This window comes from Corvus brachyrhynchos, unplaced genomic scaffold (assembly GCF_000691975.1).
Source record: "Corvus brachyrhynchos isolate BGI_N302 unplaced genomic scaffold, ASM69197v1 scaffold12, whole genome shotgun sequence".
NCBI lineage: Eukaryota > Metazoa > Chordata > Aves > Passeriformes > Corvidae > Corvus > Corvus brachyrhynchos.
Genome location: NW_008237885.1, coordinates 1727000 through 1749150, shown reverse-complemented (window position 1 = coordinate 1749150; position 22151 = coordinate 1727000). Strand labels below are relative to the sequence as shown.

At 38.3% G+C, this 22151-nt stretch overlaps 1 protein-coding gene across 1 annotated transcript in view; it reads left to right on the top strand.

Moving 5' to 3' along the window:
* Positions 1-22151, top strand: part of DNAJC3 (DnaJ heat shock protein family (Hsp40) member C3) — a 30524-nt gene that overhangs the window by 3457 nt on the left and 4916 nt on the right. Inside the window, exons 2-10 of the mRNA XM_008632405.2 lie at positions 2629-2739; positions 5698-5822; positions 6812-6886; positions 12448-12600; positions 13895-14076; positions 15961-16080; positions 17939-18044; positions 18142-18262; positions 22002-22134. Coding sequence (XP_008630627.1) covers positions 2629-2739; positions 5698-5822; positions 6812-6886; positions 12448-12600; positions 13895-14076; positions 15961-16080; positions 17939-18044; positions 18142-18262; positions 22002-22134 — 1126 coding nt within the window. The remainder of the gene's footprint in view (positions 1-2628; positions 2740-5697; positions 5823-6811; positions 6887-12447; positions 12601-13894; positions 14077-15960; positions 16081-17938; positions 18045-18141; positions 18263-22001; positions 22135-22151) is intronic.

The following is a 22151-nucleotide window of genomic DNA, read 5'->3' as shown; positions in this document are numbered from 1 at the left end:
TCCCAGACCAAAGAGTGCGTAGATACCCAAATAGGTTGCAGAGAATTTGAGTCCTTGGACTCCTGTGCTTATGTTACCAGGTTTTGGATGTCTACTGTGGGCTGCTTAATTTAGAGCAATTGTTTGCCTACAGCCAGAAAATGAATGAGCAATACATTTCTGTGAATAAACAGCCCAACTATCAGGTCAGTGCAGAGTGTTCCTGAGTAGTTATGGTAAATGTCGCTTTTCATCATGGTTAGGCTGATGATGCAGGCTGTTTCTGGAGATTCATGCATCAATTTATGATGTTCAGCAACTTGCAGAGCCAAGATATAATATATGGTTTAAAGTATGTCAAGTATAATTAGTCTTACTCTACAGGGAATCTACAGTACTTCACAATTTGCTTTATTTATCCATGTTGCTCCTGCTGTTATTATTTATTTGCTATCAGTGGGCACCTTTCTCATTTCCTTTATTAATTGTCTTCATTATTTTCAAGGAAAAAGATGGCTCTTCCACCTAAAATATTATGTAACTGTAAAACTGTACTGAACATAATGTGTTGGAAAGACACCAAATTGTGTAGGTACATCTTACTGTGGAAAAATGTATTCTTGGAGCTATCCTGATGTGACTGAATGTAAAACAAGGATGCTTGAGACTGTGGAAATTGAATGTCATATTTGGGTAGATGGAAAGCTCATGAAAGAGTAATTTACAGTCCACTTCGAAGATAAAGCTCCAAACTGACAAGTTTTGAAAGATTTCAGCTATTTGTGTGTGGGGAAACACAGGAGGGATGAAACTTAAAGGTTTTTGGTTGGTATTAGGTCATGTTAAATGCTTCGGTCTGTTCATGGTTCGTTACCTGCTTTACTGCTAGCATCCTTCCAAAGCAAGGGAAATTTGTGGTGAGGTTTTTTCCAGTTCTGAGTCTTTTCATTGTGTTTCCGATGCTTGCTTGTTATGTAAAAGGACACTGGAATACTTGATGATCGAAGCTTTAAGCTAGCGAAGCAAAGTGGGCAAGGAAGAATGTCCTTTTCTACTGCAAATTGGACATTCACATAAAATGGGAATACATTTTTTACATACCTAGAATTTACTTTAAAATGTATTGTTTAGTAAGATCCTCAAATAATAATTATTCATCATGTAGACAATTTTAACTCCATCTATTTAAACAAAAAATATTCACTGGAAATTTGGGGCTCCATGAAGTAATTTCTATTAATTAAAAAAAATTAATTTTCTATCATTGTTCTAAAACAAATAATTGAGTTGAAGGCCTTGAATCCAGCTTGCTGAATTATTATCATTCTTTTAGCAGATAGAACTTTCTCTAGTGTATACAGAGGGGATTTTGTTCATTTTAGTTTAGACAGCTCAAGGATTTTCTTATAATGTGGAATTAAAAGAATTATGAGCTGTATAATGGAATAGAAAAGAAAAATTAAGATTCCAGGTGTTGAGAGCTCTTGGGTCTAAAATCATCATGATTTGGTGATAAGAAATTACTGTTCTTTCATTACAAATACACTGTTGTTTAGCAACCTTTCAGTGTGAGAAGTTTGGATATACTTTCCCCTCAATCACTAGTACTGTAACATTTTTATTTGGATTTTAAGAAACAACTTCAAAGTGCTGCTGCATTTTTGTATTTAAAATGAATTCAAATACCTATCTGAATTAGCTCAGTGCAAAACCTGGGTGAAATAAGTTATAAATCATTGTGTTTTAATGTTGTAATGTGCTTATTCAGGATTTCAGTATATTACCTTGCTTAAATTTAGGTATAAGGTATCCTCTTAATAAATGAAAATTTTTCTAGTGTGAAAGTTTTTTAATAGTCATAAGCTGGTGGGTAATTTGTAGTCAAATTCTGCCCTGATCTGAAGACTGCTGGAAGCAGGGCAAATGAAAAAGCTCTTGCTGAGTTGATGTATGTACAGCATGTACTTGAACTCGACTGCTCATTTCTTCTCAACAATAGTCTTTCCCTGTTGGTTGAGCAGCAGCAGTTTATTAGCTTTAAACTCAAACTGGCACTTCAAAGACTTAAAACTTAAGTATGTTTTTCATGCTACTGGTTAAAGGGAGAAGGTGTGAGAATTTTAATTGTTTGTCAAAACTTGCTATCTTGAAGAAGTTTGCCCTGGAAACTATGAAGATGAGACAAAAGTGCAGTAGATGAGAAGCCAATCTCTAAGTAGCCGAACAGTTCTCAGTTAAGTATTAAGTTACCATCAGGGTCATGAACTTTTAACTTAAAGCCTTTGTGCATTTGCTGCATGTGTATGTTATGAGTGCTTTTCCAGATTCTTCTGAAATTGAAAGTCAGAGTATGTTACTGAATGTGTAGATGTGTGGTGCCTTGTCACAAGGGGGTGCAAAACAATGTTTTGTGTACTCTGACACATCCTAATTGGGACGTGGTATGAGGTTATTAGGCCTGAAGGGTGCTTTACAGAATCTCAGAATCCATTAGGTTGGAAAAGACCTCTGAGATTACATAAGGTGCAGGAAGATGCAACTTCTGCCTCTGTCAATAATGGTTTGTTACATGTATTGTGTTATCACTGTATGTGTTTGGTATAATCAAACTGGTCATTCAAAACCTTGATCTTTTTGTTTTTCTTTAAGGAGCTGAGTGTGGAATAAATGCAGAAGTAGAAAAACAACTTGAAATGGGAAAGAAATTATTGGCTGCTGGACAGCTGGCGGATGCTTTGTCTCACTTTCATGCAGCTATAGGTGCGTATCTCAGGGAGGTGATTCTTGTACTGAAATACCTTTGGGTGGGTTTTTCCCCCTGTTTGCTTCATTGAATATCCTGCTTTCTTGCAAGTTGCATTCCATGAGTCACAGAAGTTGGGGTATCTATACAGCAGTTTGGACAGAAGCCAACAGAGATGCAGTAGAATATTTATGCTTAGGTTTTGATAGAAGAAAACTGTTAAATTAACTACATGATAAATAAACATGTTGTTCTGGAAGCTAGCTGTATGAAAGGAATTATAATTGGCTCTGATAGTATTTGATGAGATATTTCCCTGTCTGTCTAATCCCATCAAGATCAGGTTTCATCTTTATGATGTTTTTCAAAGTGTGTCTTTGAAAGGCTGACTTTATCCATGCTTTGTCCTATCCAGTGCTGTAAAAAATCCAATGTTTAAAATAGTTGCTCTCTCTCTTCTTTTTTCTTAACTGAATCTTGTAGTGGGTGATATCTCAGTGAAACTGATGCTGCAAGTTTGAGATACTGAGTTGGTAGTAGAGAGCAAAATTGTCCTTCTCTTGTACTCAACTAGTGAGTTCATTCTTGTTTGGTGTTCTGCATTTTCAACAAACTACAAAGTTAAATGTTTGCTTTTAAGAATTTTAAAGCAACTTTACTGATTAAAAACCTTTAATTGAAGCATAGACAGCACCAGTAAAGAGCAGTGTCCATTAACACTACAGTTTTTTAATTTCATGGTGTGTTTTTTTAAGTTGTTGGACTTTGTTATAATGTGTACAAGTGCATTTTTTTCTCTGTGAAAATAACATTACTGAGATGTTATACATTCATAAGTCGTACTTTTTTTATTTATGCCTTAGTTTAATAGTGAGATGTAAATGAAACATTGGTTGTTTGAGTTATTAACATTTTCTTTGCATTCTCCAAGACAACTTCCCTTATATAAAGGGAGTGGAGGAGGCAGTGTTGGGTTTTTTTCTGTCATGGAAGCTCCTTGTTCCACCTAGATGCAGTCTGCCTTTGGTTTGTGTGTTGCTGCCAAAGCATTTCTGTGGGATCTGTGCAGAATTAGCGCTACAGTGTGATTTTCTCCTTTATTATTGGTTGGCAAACTTGAACTTGGATTTGATGAGGAGACCAGTTCAGTCTCTGGCTGTGCAGTTCCTGGTGATGGTGCAGAGGCAGCAGTGGTGTGAGCTGGGATGACAGTGGGTACCTGCATGGGTGAAACCCTCTGCCTTGCCAGCTGTGCTGGAGCAGGTTGTAGAGCTACAGTGTGACCACCTCAGTTGTGACCTTTATGGGATTCTTGGTTGGATGCTGATTTTAGCCTGATTGCCTCATTTTCATCAGACTACTTCTTCTTTGTATTTTGCCTTTTTGAAAAGATTTTAAGCATGATTTGCCAGCTGTGCTTGTGAGGAGGTAAGAGTTCTTTTCTGTCTGTACTGCATTGTTGTAGATTGTGAGGTAGATAGAGCTTTCTGTCTTGCCTCAGCCAGTCTATTTTTGTTTTTTCTGCAAACATCTAAAATAGATGAAAGTTACTGTCCATATTCTCTCTCTTCAGTTAAATTTTCAACTCTTTCTTCGATCCCAGCAGCTGCCTTCTGTCTGCATAAGTGTCAATTGCTATTCATTACTGTTTCTGGAGTGCTGAGGCAAAACTATCTGTCAGATTATCATCTGGTGCTGGAATGGGCTTTCTGTGTTAGCTCTTTCCTACATTTCATCCTTTGTGTATTAATAAAGTTCCTTAATTTCAGCTGTCGATTTGTACCTAGCCTCCACATTTAGGACTCAATGCTCTTTTTTTTTAAGGGTAGTAACATTTGAGTTTACTTGATGTTTGCAATGCTGACATAAAAGGAGGGATACAGCATGGGAGTTCCTATTAAATTTCAGCTCTGGAGATTAGCATTGTCAAGACATACAGGCCAAGACATTGTAGAGGAAGAGTGCAGATAGCTTTTTCAGTGAGAACTGAACTAGTGTTTTGGTAATGGAGGTGGCTGGCTATGAAATTTGGTTACTGATCGTAAGATTTTTGGTAGTGCTATTTCTTCCATTTGTTTTGAAGTTCAACTTTAGCCTCAGATGATGTGAGGAAGAAAAATACTTCTGTTCCTCAGATATGGATATTCTTGTATGCAAATTCTGGATTATTATGTTTTTAATAGCGTAGTAAAAGGTTTCCTGTCTTCCAGCATAGGGTTGTTTTGGTGGTTTAAGTTACTTTTCCTTGAGAGCCCACAGTAACTGTCACCTGTTTTTGTGAAATAGTGCATAAAGAAGAATGTTAAGAAAATTATTCTTTGTTTCAGAGACTGATGTTTGCCTCCTGTATAGGCATATGTGTATATGCTAGCTTGGAGAGTGTTAAAATCTCTGGATCTTGGAATTTTGATCAGCAGACAACATGAAATGGGTGGGCCCTGAAGTTAGCCTTCAGGTTTTGATTGTGTGTGTGCATTTGTCTGCTGGTGAGAGGGAATGTTGGTGCCCACTAGTTGCTGCTATTTCAATGAATGATACCGAGAGTTTGTGTCTGTGTTGACATTGGACTAACATATTAGTAATTTTGGGAATATTTGCATTATCCTATATGGTGATCAGTGCCTGGGCTGGAAAATGATGAATTAACATGCTTTCAAATGTAGGCCTGCAGCTGGAGGTAAAGCATTAGTATGTAGTGGCTATTCTGTATAAAGCTGAAGAACATGTACATATTTGACCTTCACTCTTAATTATTTGGTATTTACAGTATTTCTGTAATCTTTATTGTTATATAATTAAACTGCATAGAAAATACTGCTTGTGTAATGTTGCAAATTTTATGTCTTATTAATGTATACCATTGTTTCCAGTGGCATAAAAGTCAGATAATATATTTTTAGTCATTAGAGTTCCACTGTACCAGAAATTTCAGTAGCTTTGAGATAGTGTTCTGATTACTGTTTGTTCATTTGCAGAGGGGGACTCTGATAACTACATTGCTTATTACAGAAGAGCCACAGTGTACTTAGCCATGGGCAAATCTAAAGCAGCAATTCGTGATTTAAGTAAAGTGGTTGAGTTAAAGCAGGACTTCACATCAGTAAGTATTACTGGAATTGAAGATCGTTCACATGTAAAGAAAAAACTGCTTTAAAGAAGGTTTGGGGTTTTTTTCAGACTTGGCTCAACAGGAATAGAGAATACATCATCCCTCAGAGGGCTTTGAAGAGGATAAAATAATAGCAGTGGTGTACCTGCCTTAGTTTGCAGCTATGCTGAGTACAGTCTAGACAGTTATTTGAACAACTGATAGTTTTACTAAGTTCATGGATTTATACTAAACACTTTTCTTCTCTCACTTGTGGTTATTCTGTTGTTCACCAAGGCTGTGCCATTTGAGGCAGGGAGAAGAGAGCACACAGATGCCTCTGGGTTTTTTTCTGTCTTAATCAGCATTAGATTTGAGGTATCTCTTCTCCACAGGAACTGTCCCAATCTCACAGAATTCCTGTGTGATTGTTGCAAATTCTGATTGGCTTACCTTTTCTTGCTTCTATGTACTGTATGTGGAGACTGCCTCACTAGTTGGAAAGTGATGCTGGAATCCTCTCCAACTGATTCACCTCCCTTTCTTGTGGGCCGTGGCGTGTATAGTTCACAATAAAGGAGCAAATGTTAAATTCAAAGTCTTCTAAATCATTAATTTGTCTTTTTACATAGCTCCTATTATTCTGAGAGTTTAATGAAATAATTAAATATAGGAATCGTTTAGTGTTTATTATTTCTGCTATTTACTTAATCTGTAAGCAGTTATAATCAGGAAAGTGGTGTAAAGTCAACATTCACTTCGATTTGTGAAACTTTTCAAATGAGTTCTTTCCATAAAAACTGTCTGCTTTTTGTCCCTCAGTTCTGGTGCAGAGCAATTCTTTACCATTAAAGAGGTGTTACAAGAACATTATTAAATCAAAAAGACAACAAATGGGTGTCATGATCTCTGTTTCAGCTTGTTAGGTATACTAAAATGAAACTTGTGTTCATACTTTGCTCAATTCCCATTTGTAAATAAAAAGTTATGTTTCATTTCAGGCAAGATTACAGAGAGGACACTTACTGCTTAAGCAAGGAAAATTTGATGAAGCAGAGGATGACTTTAAAAATGTGGTAAGTTGGAGACCAGTGTTGAACAACATCATTACTTTTAAGTTTGGGTTCTGAGCCAAGGTCACAGCTCAGTTTTGATGCTCTATAGAGTATATGGTATCTAGGCCTGAGTTTGTCTTTCCTGTTCTTTGCAAGTGTAGTAGCTGAGCAACCTTGTGTGAATAAATGACCAATTAAGTTGCAGTATAGTGATGCAGATGAAATGAGGTGTTGCCTGAAACTATGTAGCACTTTGGAAAGTTTTCTTTGTGTGTGCCTGACACTTGATGATCTCTGCTTGCTGACAGCTGTACTAGGGAGCAACCTGCATTTAGAAATAAGTGACATGGGACTCAAGTATGTAGTTGAACTCTGGTTTACATCACTATGTTGATGTCTCCCTGGGAAATCACTAGGGGCATCATGGATCAAGCTTTGCAGGTTCCTGTCTCTTTTTACCAGTTGCAAAATAATTGTTGGCTCTTAATTTAGTCACTGAGCAGTTAAATCAGTATGTTACAGTGGCATCCCTCTGTCTGTCTTCTAATCTGTAGAGTTCTCAATCTTCATGAATGTCTTGACAGTACTTTCTTTCCATGATCAGGAATCGTGCAGTTTCCATATACACCTAGTTGGATATTACCCACCTAAAACTCGCTTGGGCAGTTTTTAGTTTTGATGGATATTTTGTGCATTTCAGCCCTATGCTGCAAAAGTAAACTGATCTAACCCCAGAAAAAAACTCCTCAGAAATGTGAATCTTGGTTTCCTCTCTATTGCACAAAATTAATGTAAATATGAATATAAATAAGATTCATTCTTCATTCTTGCTTGCTCTTCAAGAGTTGCTAGTTTGAACAGCTGGTGTGTCCCTTAAGCCAAAATAAGAAGAATTTGCAATGTAACAGGTGCTGTCTTGTTGGCTCTCTTTGAAGAGAGGGATGGAAAAAGCAGTCGTGTGGATGCAGATGTTTAATGGAAATCTTACTAGTGAGAGTAAATGCAGGACAGCTGTGAGGAATGGCTCTTGCAGGTAGGAATGCATCAGGCAGTTCTTGTGTCTGTAGCAGAGCTCCAGCAGCTTGTTCTGAAGTTCACGTAGCAATGGCACCTCTGGCTGCTTCTCCCTCAGTAACTTTCGTAGGAGTGTGTGGTCTGATAGCAGCACTGCCCTGCTGTTTGCAAGTGTGGGAGAGAGTCATTCAGCTTGGATTAACTGAGGACACGGTTGCTGCAGTAGCAATTATGCAATACCAGTGTTGATTGTGAGTTTGTGCGTGCATCTCTTTGCAGTTACTGTTTAAGTATTGCTTAATGCTGCATATGGAATTGTTTCTCCAGTCAACTGTCAAGAATCTTTCCCTGTTGCCAAACCTGCTGCAAAAATTTGGTTGCTGCCTTTGGTCAGTCAAATGGTTTCAGTCCTCAGTCAGGCTTTAAATCTGAAGTAGAAGAGAGTTTCTTCTCAGAAACTGATTTAGGAAAATAGCATATTAGTCCTCAATCTAACTTCCATTTTCCTTTGTTCTATGAACAATATTGCCTGTGTACTTGGAGAATTGTCAAGTGGTCTGTTTTGAAGAGCATAATTTTCAGTTAAGTGCAGTATATTCAAGCAAAATGAGCAAACAATATTAAACTAGTAATTTGTAATAGGTTAATTTGGAGAGTGGATTAAATTGTGCTAAATACTTTGAAATCTTTAAGTAGGATACCTGTTTCTTTGAGAGGTTTCCTTTGTTTTGTAAATCTTTCAGATTTCCCATCCTTTCTCTTGTAGTTATGTTCCTTAAAAGGGATCCCAACAGTTTAAGAGATACATTCATTTTTGAGGGAGAGAAAGCAAGAAAAATTTAGTCCGTCTAAATGGAGGGAAGGATGACAGGCAAACTTTCCCAGCTTGTAAGACCAGTGGCTTTGTGTAGAACTTAAAAAAACATTGAAACTATTCTTTATATCTAACAGTAAACCTATCCTTTAACGTATACTCATGAAAAGAAAAGAACATTCATGTCCTCAAATTCTTTCTATCTAATTTCATAGTGTCAGGGAAAAGTTTCATGGTGAGCACCCTAAATATTTTTAAATGATTGCTAAGCAGTTTCTTTGTATATTCCTGCCCTCTGTGGCGTGTCAGTACTGGCTGTCTTATGAGGCAGTGCTAGTGTGAGAGAACAGGCAGTGGGAATGCCTAGCTGCAAAGGATGCAGTATTCCCTTTTGGAGCAGAGCCTCTTGAGATTCCAGCTTTCATGTGTTATTTTTAGCTATAGTTTTTTTTTTGTACTCTGTACTTTCCTGTTGGATGAAATTAATCACGAGGCTTGGATAGAAGGTGTGATTCAGACTTAGGCCTTCACATATTAAGCAATATTGCATTTCTAGAAACCTCTCCTTTTGGCCAACAGATGGATCAAGATGATGAGATTCTTTACATGGGCCAGGTTTTCCACATGAAACAAGGAATAAGCAGACTTCCTTTAGTGATTTTACAAAGTTGTTGCTCATACTATATGAATAGTAATTATTTCTCTGTTACAACTTAGGTTGAGTGTTCGTATGCTTTAATATCAAGTTCCTTCTGTTTGGTTTAACAGTTTCTGGTTAATAGAAGTCAGCAGGACAGATCTGTGGGTGCATCAACACTCGTGTCTAAGGCCTTAAGCCATGAAAGCCCTGGAATGTTCATTTTATCTGTAAGCATGTGATTTTTACTGAAAATAAAAGGGATATTGGCATACTTTGGTTGATGGAAGGCCTTCTGGAAAGGTGACAAAAGCAATGCAAATCCTGGCAGCCCTGTGTATATGCTTTACAGTGTTGTCAGTGACTGCTTATGTTATAGAGAAAACAAAAAGCATTTGAGTTGGTGGATTCTGTAGAAGGTACAAGATTAGAGAGAACTTCTGCCTTGTCTATTGGAAAGTGAGGAAAGGGCCGAATTGTTACATTTCTTTTAAATTCTAGTCTTTTTTAAGACTGACTGTAACACTCACAGTTGCAATTTATTGCAGTAAGTACTGTAAGTTGAGGTGTCCTAAATACACAATTCTGTCTGCCTTGGAAGAACAAACATTTCAGAGCTCAAAACTGAAGGCACAGCTTCCAGCTCCACTAGATGTCAGCCAAGACCAAGTGACTGAACTCTGCGCATCTGCAGATTGCTTTCTCATCTAAACCCTTGCTTGTTGCAAAATATGTTGGACAACAGCTTTCCATGGTTGGTTGGTGTGTGTAATAATACTGTTTTGGATGTAGGTGGGAGAGGCCATCTTATGGCACTGTAAGTTAACCTCTTTTGATTAAGTTGCTAGGCAATCTTGGGTTGGGTATTTGAGGTTCTCTTAACCACATCAGAGTAGCATTAGATGTCTCCAAATACACTCCTCTGTGGTACAGTGATCATCTGTAGCATCCCAGCTAAAGAAGAAAAGATATTTGAATATTTCCTTGGTTTTTGTTGGGTTTTTTTTTCCATCTGTCTGTCATAGCTGTGTTACCTGATATATTACCAGTGCAGGGCTTTCCTCTGTGCACTGTCCTTGAGTGCATGGATCACTTGATCTTAGGTACCACAAACCATGGAGGTTCCCTCCAGGATGTTTTTCACAAGCTCAACAAACAGCCTTCTTTTTGCTTTAGTTAACATTACTGATTTATGGATCATAGCAATACACTAATTACTTACTAAGAACTTAGGAGTGTATATTTTCATCATACTGTAGCACAGAAACACTCCATGACTTTGTTTGAATGATACCTTGAAAAATTTCCCCTTCTTTAACTGGACATGTTGTACTACCTAAAATTACCTAGGATGTTTCACTCAAATAGTTTTTATTACTATTGGACTTGCCTCCATGACTGTAACATTGCTTTTCATATTCCACTGACATTTTCTCCAAATATATTGCAAAAAACATACCATGAGTCTAAGGAGTGCAGTGTTACTATTAAATGGAAGTGTAAAGCTCATCCATAGCAAAAGCTCTTAATTTTTAAGAAGAAAATGCAGAGAAATTAAGGAAGAAATCAGACAAGTCAGCTGGAACTTCGGAGAGTTTTGTAGACTGGGTAGTTTTTAAAATTACAGGTTCAGAAATTTGCCTCTGCTACAAGCTCCAGATTTTGGGGGGAGAGTGGATGCACAGCATCAAGGGTTATAGGCAGAGTTCTAACTAGAAGAAAAGCTTTATGAGACTTACATTGGGAGTTAGCCTACAAAGAAGAAAACTCTTTGATCACGTTGCTCTCCTCTTGCTGAAAGACAGCGTAGGGAATAAAGGAGAATTTTCAGGCCTAAGTACAACTTGATTTTGCCAGGTAAAATGAAAAACTGCATAAAATTCAGAAAGATTTATACAGAGGAATTGAACACACAGCGTGGGACCTGTGCATGATTTTGATGTAGCATTTAGGCACTTTCCTTTCATATGCTCAGGTGTTAGAACCAGGGGGAATTCTGGTAAAGGACTTCTGAGGGCTGAAGTTGAATTACATTAGAGACATAAGCACACAAAAGCATGTATTTCAAGAACTTTCTGATGAGAAAAAAGGAAGAGGCCACTTCAAGATAAATGAGGAAAGAAAAAAGTATTAGATGTCTTTGAGCGACTTTAGTTCACATTCTGTGTATAGGATGCAAGATGATGCAAGTTTTTATTTAAAAACAAACAAAAAATAAAGTCATGCTGATCTGTCCCTTTTTAAATTCTGAAAGTCATTCTGATCAGCAACAAGTGTGAAGCCAGTGCTTCATTCAAGCTACAGTAATGCTGCAAATGACATCCTGGCTTTGCAAGGGAATGGCTGAGATTCTTTCTGGCCCATATGTATTTTCCTGGGTGATAGTAAAGTTGCATGCAAGATCTTTTAATTTTCTTTGAAAAGATAAAACTGTGTAAATGAAAAGAGGCAAGTACAATGTAACCACTTCTGCTTGCTCAGAGGGAGGGGTTAGAGAAATGAAAATCCTTGTAGACAAAACTTTAGACTTGTTTAAAACTACATTAAGAAACAGAATGCGTGAATGTCTGGCTGAGCCTTTTTCCTAAGCTGTAGTCTCTTACCCTGCTGCTGTAGCCACTCTTTGTGAGGAAAATGTAAGAAACACAACTTCACAGTAATAACTGTCTGGAACATGTTTCATTTATTTCTGTCATGAAGTTATAAATATGTGTAGTGCTTAAAGTGTGAGATGCGATTATGCCGCGTGGTTACACTGTCTGCTGCAACTGAGGAATTCAGTGTTTAGTAACTGCCAGCAGAGGTGAATTAGTCTACAAAGGAGAGGTCCACAACTTCCAGCAGGTGATGGGGGACAGTGACTGTTGTGTATCAAGTGTCCAGTGGTGAATGATCAAGCACGAGGAATTGGATTTCTCTGACTTCTGACATCTTGCATTGAATCTCAAAATGTTTCTTTCTTCTGAAGTTTAGAGGTAGAAATGCTTGCAGTGGAGTTTTGAAACTAATTTTGCTTTATTTGCAGCTTTAGTCAGTTCTCCGTGATACGATTATTAATGAGACTAAAAGAGATCCTTGAACAAGCGTTTGAGTCTCTCTCCTTGTTCATGTTTGCAGCTCAAATCCAATCCTAGCAATAATGAGGAAAAAGAAGCCCAGACTCAGCTGACAAAATCTGATGAGCTGCAGCGCCTGCATTCACAAGCATTATCTGCCTACCAGCAAGAGGATTACGAAGCTGCTATTTCTCTTCTTGATGAAATCTTGGCAGTAAGTGTTAAGTCAAATGGTACTGTGAAAGGAAAGTAAGAGCCTCTGTCTGACATCTGTGTGTTTTTGTTTAATAGTTCTTCACTGATGTGAAAATAACTTCAGTGTAACTGGTTTAGTTTTGCTGAGCACCATGGGTCTGTAGTGATGTTGGAGAGTGGAGAAGGCTGAGCACTAACTGCAAAAGAAGTCAAAATAATAGTTTGTGTTAAAGATACTTCAGTGAAACTTCTGTTACAGATAACTTTTTTGATTATATTTTCCTATTTTTCTACAGTTTGGTATTGGGGAAGCTGGGAAAAAGGTTTTCTGAAATCAATGAAGTTTTGCCAAATGCAGGAGTTGTAGGTTTTTTCATCTGGATTTTTCATTGCATATATGCAGACGGTTTTTGTCTTGAGAAAATGAAGTAACAAAAGACAAACCCCACAAAATTAAAAATGTATATAGCTAGCTGAATTTTCAGCTTATTCCCTAGATATCTGTATTTGTTGAATCTTAATTGGTATAGACAGCCTGGTAGTGTAAGCATGAATAACTCAATCATGCGGGAATTCTGTGTGTCATATAGATATGTACTAAAAGACAGCTAACTGCTATGACTCTGCTCATACAAACTGGTGCTGTTGACTTGGAGTTTACAGCCTTGGAGCTTTTGGTGAAGAAGCTGCCACAGTGTGGGCATTGGTTTATGGGGAGGCAATGTGGAAAAGCAGAAAAGCCTCCTCTAGAATGATAGTTTCCAAACAACTGATAAGACACAGATTTAATTCCCTAAACCAAATTTTGATAGGCAGTTCCTTATGAGTAATTATTTTTGCCTTACTGTGACATTTTTGCCTTTCTTTATTCTTAAAATCCAGATATTAAGGTCAAACTTTGTGGAGCTGCATCTTACCCACAGGCTTCTTCCTGGAGGGCAACCGACAGCTTGGTCCTTGCTGTTCATTACCTCTATTCTTTTGGAAAGATACAATAATTTATGATTCTGGTATCTTGTCCTGGAGGCTCAACAGAGTGTCCTAGTTTAAGCAATGCCAGTAGATTTAATTCATCTCTCTGCATGAGTTCATTGAATCATTTACAAAATTTTCAGGCCTTTGTTTTCTATTTGGGCAGGTGCATCACAGCATCCACCAGGAAGCAGAGATGCTAATTTCATGAGCTCTGCATGCAGCTTGAACCTTATGCTACTGCAGTTGGCAAAGTGAAATTAAATGGGATTTTTCTTTTGGGGAGGAAAAGAAGTGAAGTGTTATGGACCAAAAACAAGCTTTAATTTTGATTTCTCAAGGTTTGTGTTTGGGATGCAGAGCTACGGGAACTTCGAGCAGAGTGTTATATAAAGGAAGGGGAACCAAGCAAAGCCATTAGTGACTTGAAAGCTGCTGCCAAATTAAAGAATGATAATACTGAAGCCTTCTATAAAATCAGCAGAATATATTATCAGCTGGGGGACCATGAATTATCTCTCAGGTAATTTTACTATTCGCTGTAATCATTATAATTGAGACAGAAAATATGTAGATCTTGATAAACCATGAAGTATCTATTGTGTGAGGTTTGGATGGAGAAGAAACTGTGGTCTAGATCTGATAAAGGGAGTTCCTTTCTAGAAACTTAAGAATTGGCAGTGAAGATACCCATGTTTATTCTTGGCAAGACCAGCCATCAGTGGTTCCAGGATCTTGTTTCCTTAAACAGAAGCCAGAGTACCTGTCCATCAGAGTTGCTTAGAGGTGCTGTCTTCATTGTATTTCTCCATCCTACAAGGAAATGCTTCTCTAAACTTCCTTTAGTGGAGCCTTTTTTTAACCTTAAACCTCTGTTGAAGTTAAGTTTAAGATGCAAACAGAAAATGTATACTTTAAGGTTACAAGCTTAAATATAAATAAAAATACAGGAGCATCCAAGTATGAAGAGCTCGAGGTACAGAGCTGTTTGCCTTTCGTTCCTGCAGACAGTCCTGGATAACTTTTTGATAATGCCCTATCCTTTTGTTCATACTAAGTTAAGATCTTACTCCCATATGTCCCTAGTCAGTCTGGCAGATAACTGCCCTTACCCAATCCAGACTGTTCAGTTTGTACTCTGTGCCTAACTGCAAAAATGGTGCAGCTTCCTTTTGCACAGAAGTGGTTTCTCTGCCAATCATAATTTCAGATGTGCTGCCTTCATCTCCAGAATCCTTCCAATATGGTTTCTGCCGCAGAATCCCTTCAATAAGGTGAAGAGAACTGAAAAGGCCTGAGTTTCCTTCCTTGGTGGATGGAAGCTGCATGTGATTATAATTGCAAAAATTCATTTTATAGCTGGCCAAAAGTAAACATGAAAGTAATTGGTTTGCATTAGGCATCCCCTTTCCAGAGCTTACTTAATCTTGTGAGCTCATAGGTCACTTCTGTGATGCCTTTGGGTAGCTGGCCATCACTTTGCACAGGGATTTGAAGTATAGGTGGTATTTTCGTTACTTAAAAAGTACAATTGAGAGCACTGTTGAAGAACAGAATGGAATCAGAATGAAGGGATAAGCCTCTTTCCTGTATTCTTACCTGATACCAATATTTTTTTGCATAGTGAGATATGCTAAGAAAGAGTTCTATAGCTCCTGGACTTGGCTGGGTGCTTGCTCTTGTCCTTCCGTTAGTTTATTCCGCTTACAGGCCTAATTATTTTCAAATAAGAAGATATTTTTGTCTGTGTTTAGGAACAAAATAAAATTTTGTAATGTCTTCCTGAAATTGACAGCGTGGTTGTGCTATGATGACGATGGGATCCAAAACATTTATTCCTTCATATGATTGCATTCTGGAGGGTTTTGGGGTTTTTTTAGACTTTTGGCTATTTTGAGAGATACTTGCCCTAATCAGAGTCTGATTAAACATTCTTCACAGTGAAACGTCAGGCTCAGGCTTGGCTGAGTTTCCATCAAGGAGGTTTGACTCTTAGCTGAGCTTTATCTGTTTGAAGCAGCACAAAATACGCTTCAACACAGGAACTTTGTAATATATCTGAGTTACAGTTGATGGTAATTTTCATATATATTTATCTGAGAACTGCTGAATATAATTTTTTTCACAGGTTACCATTTTCATTGGCTCTTTAGTCAGGTATTAATGTAACATTTAATCTTGAATGTGTTTGGCAATACAAAAGAATTAAAACCAAAACCAGATAAGTATCCCTATGTTTTGGAAGATTCTTGCTAGTCTCGCTTTATATTAATTTTTGGATGAAGGGAGAGATTGCGTGAAGAACTCAAGTGTGTCTCTAGGTGAAATTTCATGATATGTGGTGACCTAGGTTTTTGGTTGGTTTTTTTTTTCCCCCCCCTGCTTCTCCTTACCTCCCTGTGAAAAGTGAGGTCCGGGAGTGTCTGAAACTGGACCAAGACCATAAGCAGTGCTTCTCTCTCTATAAGCAAGTAAAGAAACTCAACAAGCAGATCGAGTCAGCAGAGGAATTAATCAGAGAAGGCAGGTAAGTATTCACTGCTATATTAAAGAAAAAAAAAAGAAAAAACCCACAATTGAGGCACCAACGTACTGACTGAGGAGCTGATTAAAGTGATGCTTTTTGCATGTGTCAGTTGAAGTGCATAACTGAGCACAGTTCTCAAATTACAATTAAAATAAATACTGACTTGCATAGCAACAATTCTATTCTGATTCCTTCTGATGCCACTGTCTCCCCCTTGCATACTTAACTTCTTTCTGCAGCAGGTGGTAAGACTAGTAAGACTCCCGGGATGGGAGTTTTTAGCTGTCATATAGTATTACTGAGCACTGATGAGACCACACCTGAGCACTGGGCTTCCCAGTGCAGGAGAGATGAAGCTACTGAGAAAGTCCAGCAAAGTTCCACTAAGATGATGGAAGGACTGGAGAATCTCTCTCCTGCAAGGAAAGGCTGGGGTGGCTGAGAGTATTCGCTCTGAGACTTCTCTGCTACAGGGTGATTTCATCAACGTATCTGAAGGGAGGGTGCTAAGCGGGCCAGAGCCAGGCTCTGCTTGATGGTGTTCTGTGACAGGATCAGGCCAGTGGGTGCAAACTGAAACAGGAAATTCCCTTGGAGCATAAGGAAATGTTTTTTACACTGCCTCGTTTCCCGTGGTGCAGGTTGTCCAGGGAGGTTATGGAGTCTCCCCACTTTGGAGTTACACAAAAGCATTTTGGACACAGTTATGGGCAGATTTCTAGAGGTGGCCCTGAGTGGCAGTGGGGTTGGACCAGGTGATTTCCAGAAGTTCCTTCCCACTTCAGCTATTCTGTGATCAAAGGACTGTATCTTAAGACTAAAACCACCTACTAACTCTACTACCTTGATGGTAGAAGTAGTTCTGACCGATAAGCTTTTTTTTTCTTTTATGCACCCTGTTAAATGATAGACAGTGCCTCTGTATTCTTGTAGTTCTTGCTTTACTTCAGTTTTGTGTTCCCAGGCACATGACATCCAGCTGTAAGGATCCCTAACAAATCATTTAGACATTGTCAAGGTGGCTTTTTTAAATGAAGTACATCAGGAATGTGAATAAGCACAACTGATGCCAGTTTTACTAAGCCAGAAGTCTGTTGGGACTCTTTTCACTTACTTAGCCAGTATCAGCACAGTTTCAAGGAGTCTGAGAGCTTGCATTTCTCCAGCCTGTAGCAACCCATGGGTTCAATCTCCCTCTTGCATTTTTAGGTAAATGTTCTAATCTGTTTCTTGCTCAAACCATGTAACTTTAGCATTTTGAGATCTTCATAGCAAAATTACGCTTTACGATGTGACTTGTGAAGAAGAAAAGGAGAAAACATGCCTAAGTAAAGCTGCCATAAGGAGCTTTTTTGTATCTCTGTGAATACACAGAATCACACACAGAATCACTAGGTTGGAAGAGACCTTCAAGATCAAGTCCAACTGAATAGGTACCTTTTGTAGTGTGCAGATAGTGCAGTGCTCACAGCAAGACTCCAGACTGGGTCTATCTCAGCTATCAGAGGAGGAGATGCTTATTTTGAAGTTCAGAGTCATGCTGGACAGGAGGCAAATCTGGAGACTCTTGGCTGTGCACGGTGACAGATGGCAGTCGTTATCTTCTGCATAAGCCTGACACGCCTAATGCCTGCTCTTCTGTATCACAGCACAGAAAAGGGAATGGGGATGTAATTCTTGAAGTGCCTGCAAGTTTTCTTCATTCTGTTGTTTCACACCTTGCCTTTAAGGCTATTCAAGTGAAGGTCTTTTGCTAGAAGAATGGGAAAATATGTGAATTTTAAGAATTTTAAAATAAATCGCAACACCCTAAGATAGTGATTACATTTCATGATATTATGCTTTATGATTTAAACAGGTATGAAGATGCTATCAGTAAATATGATTCTGTAATGAAAACTGAACCAGAAGTCACAGTTTATTCTACTCGTGCCAAAGAAAGGATCTGTCACTGCTTATCAAAGGTAATTCTGCTTATCTCCCTCTGTAAATGTCTTTAAGACAGACACAAAACAAAACCCCCACAACTACATGAGTTTTATTTTACTTTTGCCTCTCTAGAATCAGCAGGCTACAGAAGCCATCAAACTTTGTACAGAAGTTCTGCAGCTGGAACCAACCAATGTGAATGCCCTGAAAGACAGAGCAGAAGCTTATTTGCTGGAAGACATGTATGAGGAAGGTACAGTTGTATGCCATTGGCACGTATGTTTTTGTGGACGTTCAAAATGTAGTCAGTGTTTCAAAGCCTTTTCTTTAACATGCACTTTTGATTCTACACTGTGTTATCCTTAATTAGCGCTGGTAGTTGCAGATTTACAAAAATACTTGGTGGTAATTTTGTCTTGATTAGTGTAAGTGGAATGTACTTGTTTTATCTACACCAGAGTTGTCTTTACAACAGTGGACTGTGTTCAGGATGTTTTATGAGACTGCGCAGCTTACTCACCTCAGACATGTTTTATATAATCAGCAATGTCAGAGAATTGCGTTTAGAGGTAAAAGGTAATTAAAGTTAGGGTGATGTAAATCCGTTTTAGGAGCTTCATTTTTGTGTCTTGAGATGGCAGGATGAAATAACGCTGTTCTATTCCCTAGCATGTGCTGAGGGCAGAGGAACTTAACAGCCATTGCTTCTCCTTCGTGAGAAGGAGAAGTTGCTCAGAGAGCAAACTGATTCTATTCCTGAAGGCTGCATTTTCCATATGGAGTTTCTGTACAATGCATCCTATTACACGGAGTGATAGAAATGACCTCTAAGATTATCAAGTCCAACCATTAACCCAGCACTGCCAAGTCTACCACTAAACCATGTCCCCAAGTGCCGTATCTGCATCACTTTTAAATACCTCTAGGGAGAGTGACTCAACTCTTGCAAATTAGAGGGAAGAAAAGTTCCGCACAAATGCGGAGAGCCAACCTGATCTTGTGCTGGGGCAGATGCCTCCCCGTTACAGGATATAAGGAAACAGAGAGGACGTGCCTGGGATCTGGGAGAGGTTATTTCTTGTGTCAAGCCTGCTGGCCTTGGCCTAGCCTGGTTTCAAGTTCTGCTAGAGCAGAACTGTGCTTCTCCAGGTTCTGTAGCATCTCCCGTGCCTTCCTCCTGCCCTTGACAGCAGTGAGGTGGTTGTGGTTACACTCTGCCTTCCAGCAGAGCCCTCATCAGCAGCATTACAGCCCATTAACGTTCATCTGCCTGAAGGTGTCTTCATTTATCCTTCAGTTTTAACTGCACTAAAATGATGGCTGATTTCTCTTTGCTGTGGAGGACACTAGAGCAATTAAAATTGTAGTCTTATATTTAAAGGGGCAAACTCATTCTCATTCTTCCCTGAAAAAATTTTTCAAGCTTGGAGGCACCTATTTTCCTGTTAAAGGTAGGAAAATTTCAAAGTACTTGTAATTCAGAACTTTGAAGGCAATTATTGTTAAGTGTTCAAGATGCAGTTCACTATGTATAGCTGAGTTCATCAAATGGTTTTAATTACTTCATAATCACATGAGATCCAGGGCTTGTCTACAGAGACAGATGTTTAATGACTCCATTTTTGGCATACCTCGTAAGTACAGGAGTCTATCTGCCTAGAGCACAAATTTTGTCAAAGAAGGAAAAAAAACTGCCTTGCTGTTTCAAAATTGGTCACAACGTACTGATTTTTTTCTGTTTTCTTTTTTTTCCCCTCCCCACTCTACTACTGTAGAGGTTTCAGTAAGAGCATAAACTGGTTCTGTTATTTCTGTAACAGTCTTGGCATGGATGTAGGCTGTCTGCAGTTACTCGGGATTTTTTGATGGGTAATCAAATCATTCCACATGCAGAATTAATCTGTCTCCATTTTAAAAATGCAGGCAAGATACCAAAACCAGTGAAGTTTTTTAGAGATACAGTGTAATTACCTATTGAGAGATCATGAAGATTCTTGTATTGAAATAATGAGAGTTAGATTTGACTGAAGTATTTAAGTTGAAAATGACACTGGGAAGTAGTTGTTCCTTTCATGTCAGAGCAGCATGAAAGGAAGCTTTCTGAAACATCAGGCTGGTAAGAAGCAGCAGTGGCTCTTCTGTTTGTTTGTGAGGTACTACTGCTTTTAGAAATTATGGCTCAAAATATTTGATTAAATATCTCACCTGACATACTAGGAATTAGTAATAAGTTTCCTGGCTTCATAGCAAACTTCTTGTGGTCGTGAAGCTGCCATCCTGTTCCACCTGCTTCCAATCCTCACCTCGCAGACGGAGAGAGCAATTAGCCCTCTGAAAGATGAAAATCCCTGCACTGTAGTGTGCAGTCAAAATTAGAGAGCAAAAGTGCAGTGTGTACTTGCTGAGTGTACTGGATGAATTCCCTCTGCAGTGTGCAGCACTGAAACACCTTCCTTTGTGCTTAATGCTTATAGTTCTTAAATAAAGAAGCTGATTAAGAGAAAAAGAAGGGAAATCCGATACTGTCATGGCAAGTGGTTGACCCCTGAGCAGGTTTCCCACAATGGTGCTGTAGGTGATGTGGTGCTCCGTGAGGCCGAGCAATCTGACCTGCATTTGGCAGGATGTTGTGCTGGCACCTCCCAGTATTACTGAAGCAGATTAAGTTCAGTGGTGCTTAAAATTACTGGAGCAGTAAATCAGCATAATGAAATCCTTGCATTTTCACTGCTTTTATTAGTTTTGATGGCATATATTGGGCACACTCCTGTTTTGGTTTTTTTTTTTTAATGACTGGACAAATTATTAAAAATTCCAGTAGAAGGCAAAATTCTTTAAGCAGCAAAGGCAGTGTCCTGTGATGTGAAAATGAATAGAAATTTTGGTTGGTTTGTAGTAGCCTAGGAAATTGTTTGGGCTCTGGCAATACTTTTTGGAATAATTTTTTTTTTCAGTAACTGAAACAAGATTGTGGTGGTATCAGATGTCTGGGTAATACAAATTCATTAGCACTTCCTGCTGTCTTGCTCAGAAACAGTGAAAAACAAATGTAACACCTGCTGAGAAATAGCATCTGCTTGGAAATAATCTGATGCAAGTACTTTGTGTAACTTGAGAAACCGAAGAGACTTGGATCTGCAAATGAGACCTTGAGGATTATAACAGTGAAAGAAGTGCAGTCTCATTAAAGACTTCAACTTGCTTCCTTGATAAATTTTGATATTAAAGATTATATAAACTTGGTGTGTTAAGCACTTGCAATAATAATAGAATTTACTTAAAGAAGTGTAGACCTTAAATTTCTTAAAAATTTCTTCTCTTGCTTTCATTTCTGAGAAATGCAACTCTTGAAATAAAAGTGAGAGCATGCCTTGGGAAAAAACCCATAAAATACAACTGTCTGCATATTATGCATGCAGAGGTGTAAAAAAGCACAATATTTGCCTTTTGCTAACAGTGTGAACTTAGTGGTAGTCTGAAATCTGTCTTTATAGTCACTAAAGAGGAAGAGACTTTCTATTGTGTTGATTGAGTACAGACTGGGGGAGAAGAATAAATATTAAAGACTCTGGTTAATTCATCCTTCAGTTGAACAACAACGTGGGACTAATGTGCAGAGGGCTTTTCAAGTATTAATTGCTGAATTTTTCTTCTTCGTTTCTTTCCTCCTCCCAGTCCTAGATGCTCATTATGTTCATCCTTGTGACTGAAGTAACATCTAGAGAATGTTGTGACCTACATTGGTACCCACCCTTCTCTTTCATTTCCCACGAGTGTGATGAACCTAAAGAAAGTCACCTAATGCATATGTGAACATGAATTTCTTCCATTCCAAGGTTTTCTAATTTAGAAAAAAACCCCAAAATATGTCAAGTTGAAACAAAAGTTTTGCTGTTTATATATGGTAATAACAAATCTTCAGTTTTGTTGAGTTCTTTAAATGGAAGTTTGTAGAGTTGTGTAACCTTTTTTCATTGACTTTTTTACAAAAGCTATTAAAGACTATGAGACTGCTCAAGCCAATAGTGAAAATGACCAGCAGATTCGGGAAGGGCTGGAACGTGCCCAGAGAATGCTGAAGCAATCACAGAAGAGGGATTACTATAAAATCCTGGGAGTAAAAAGGTGAGCTATTAATTCCA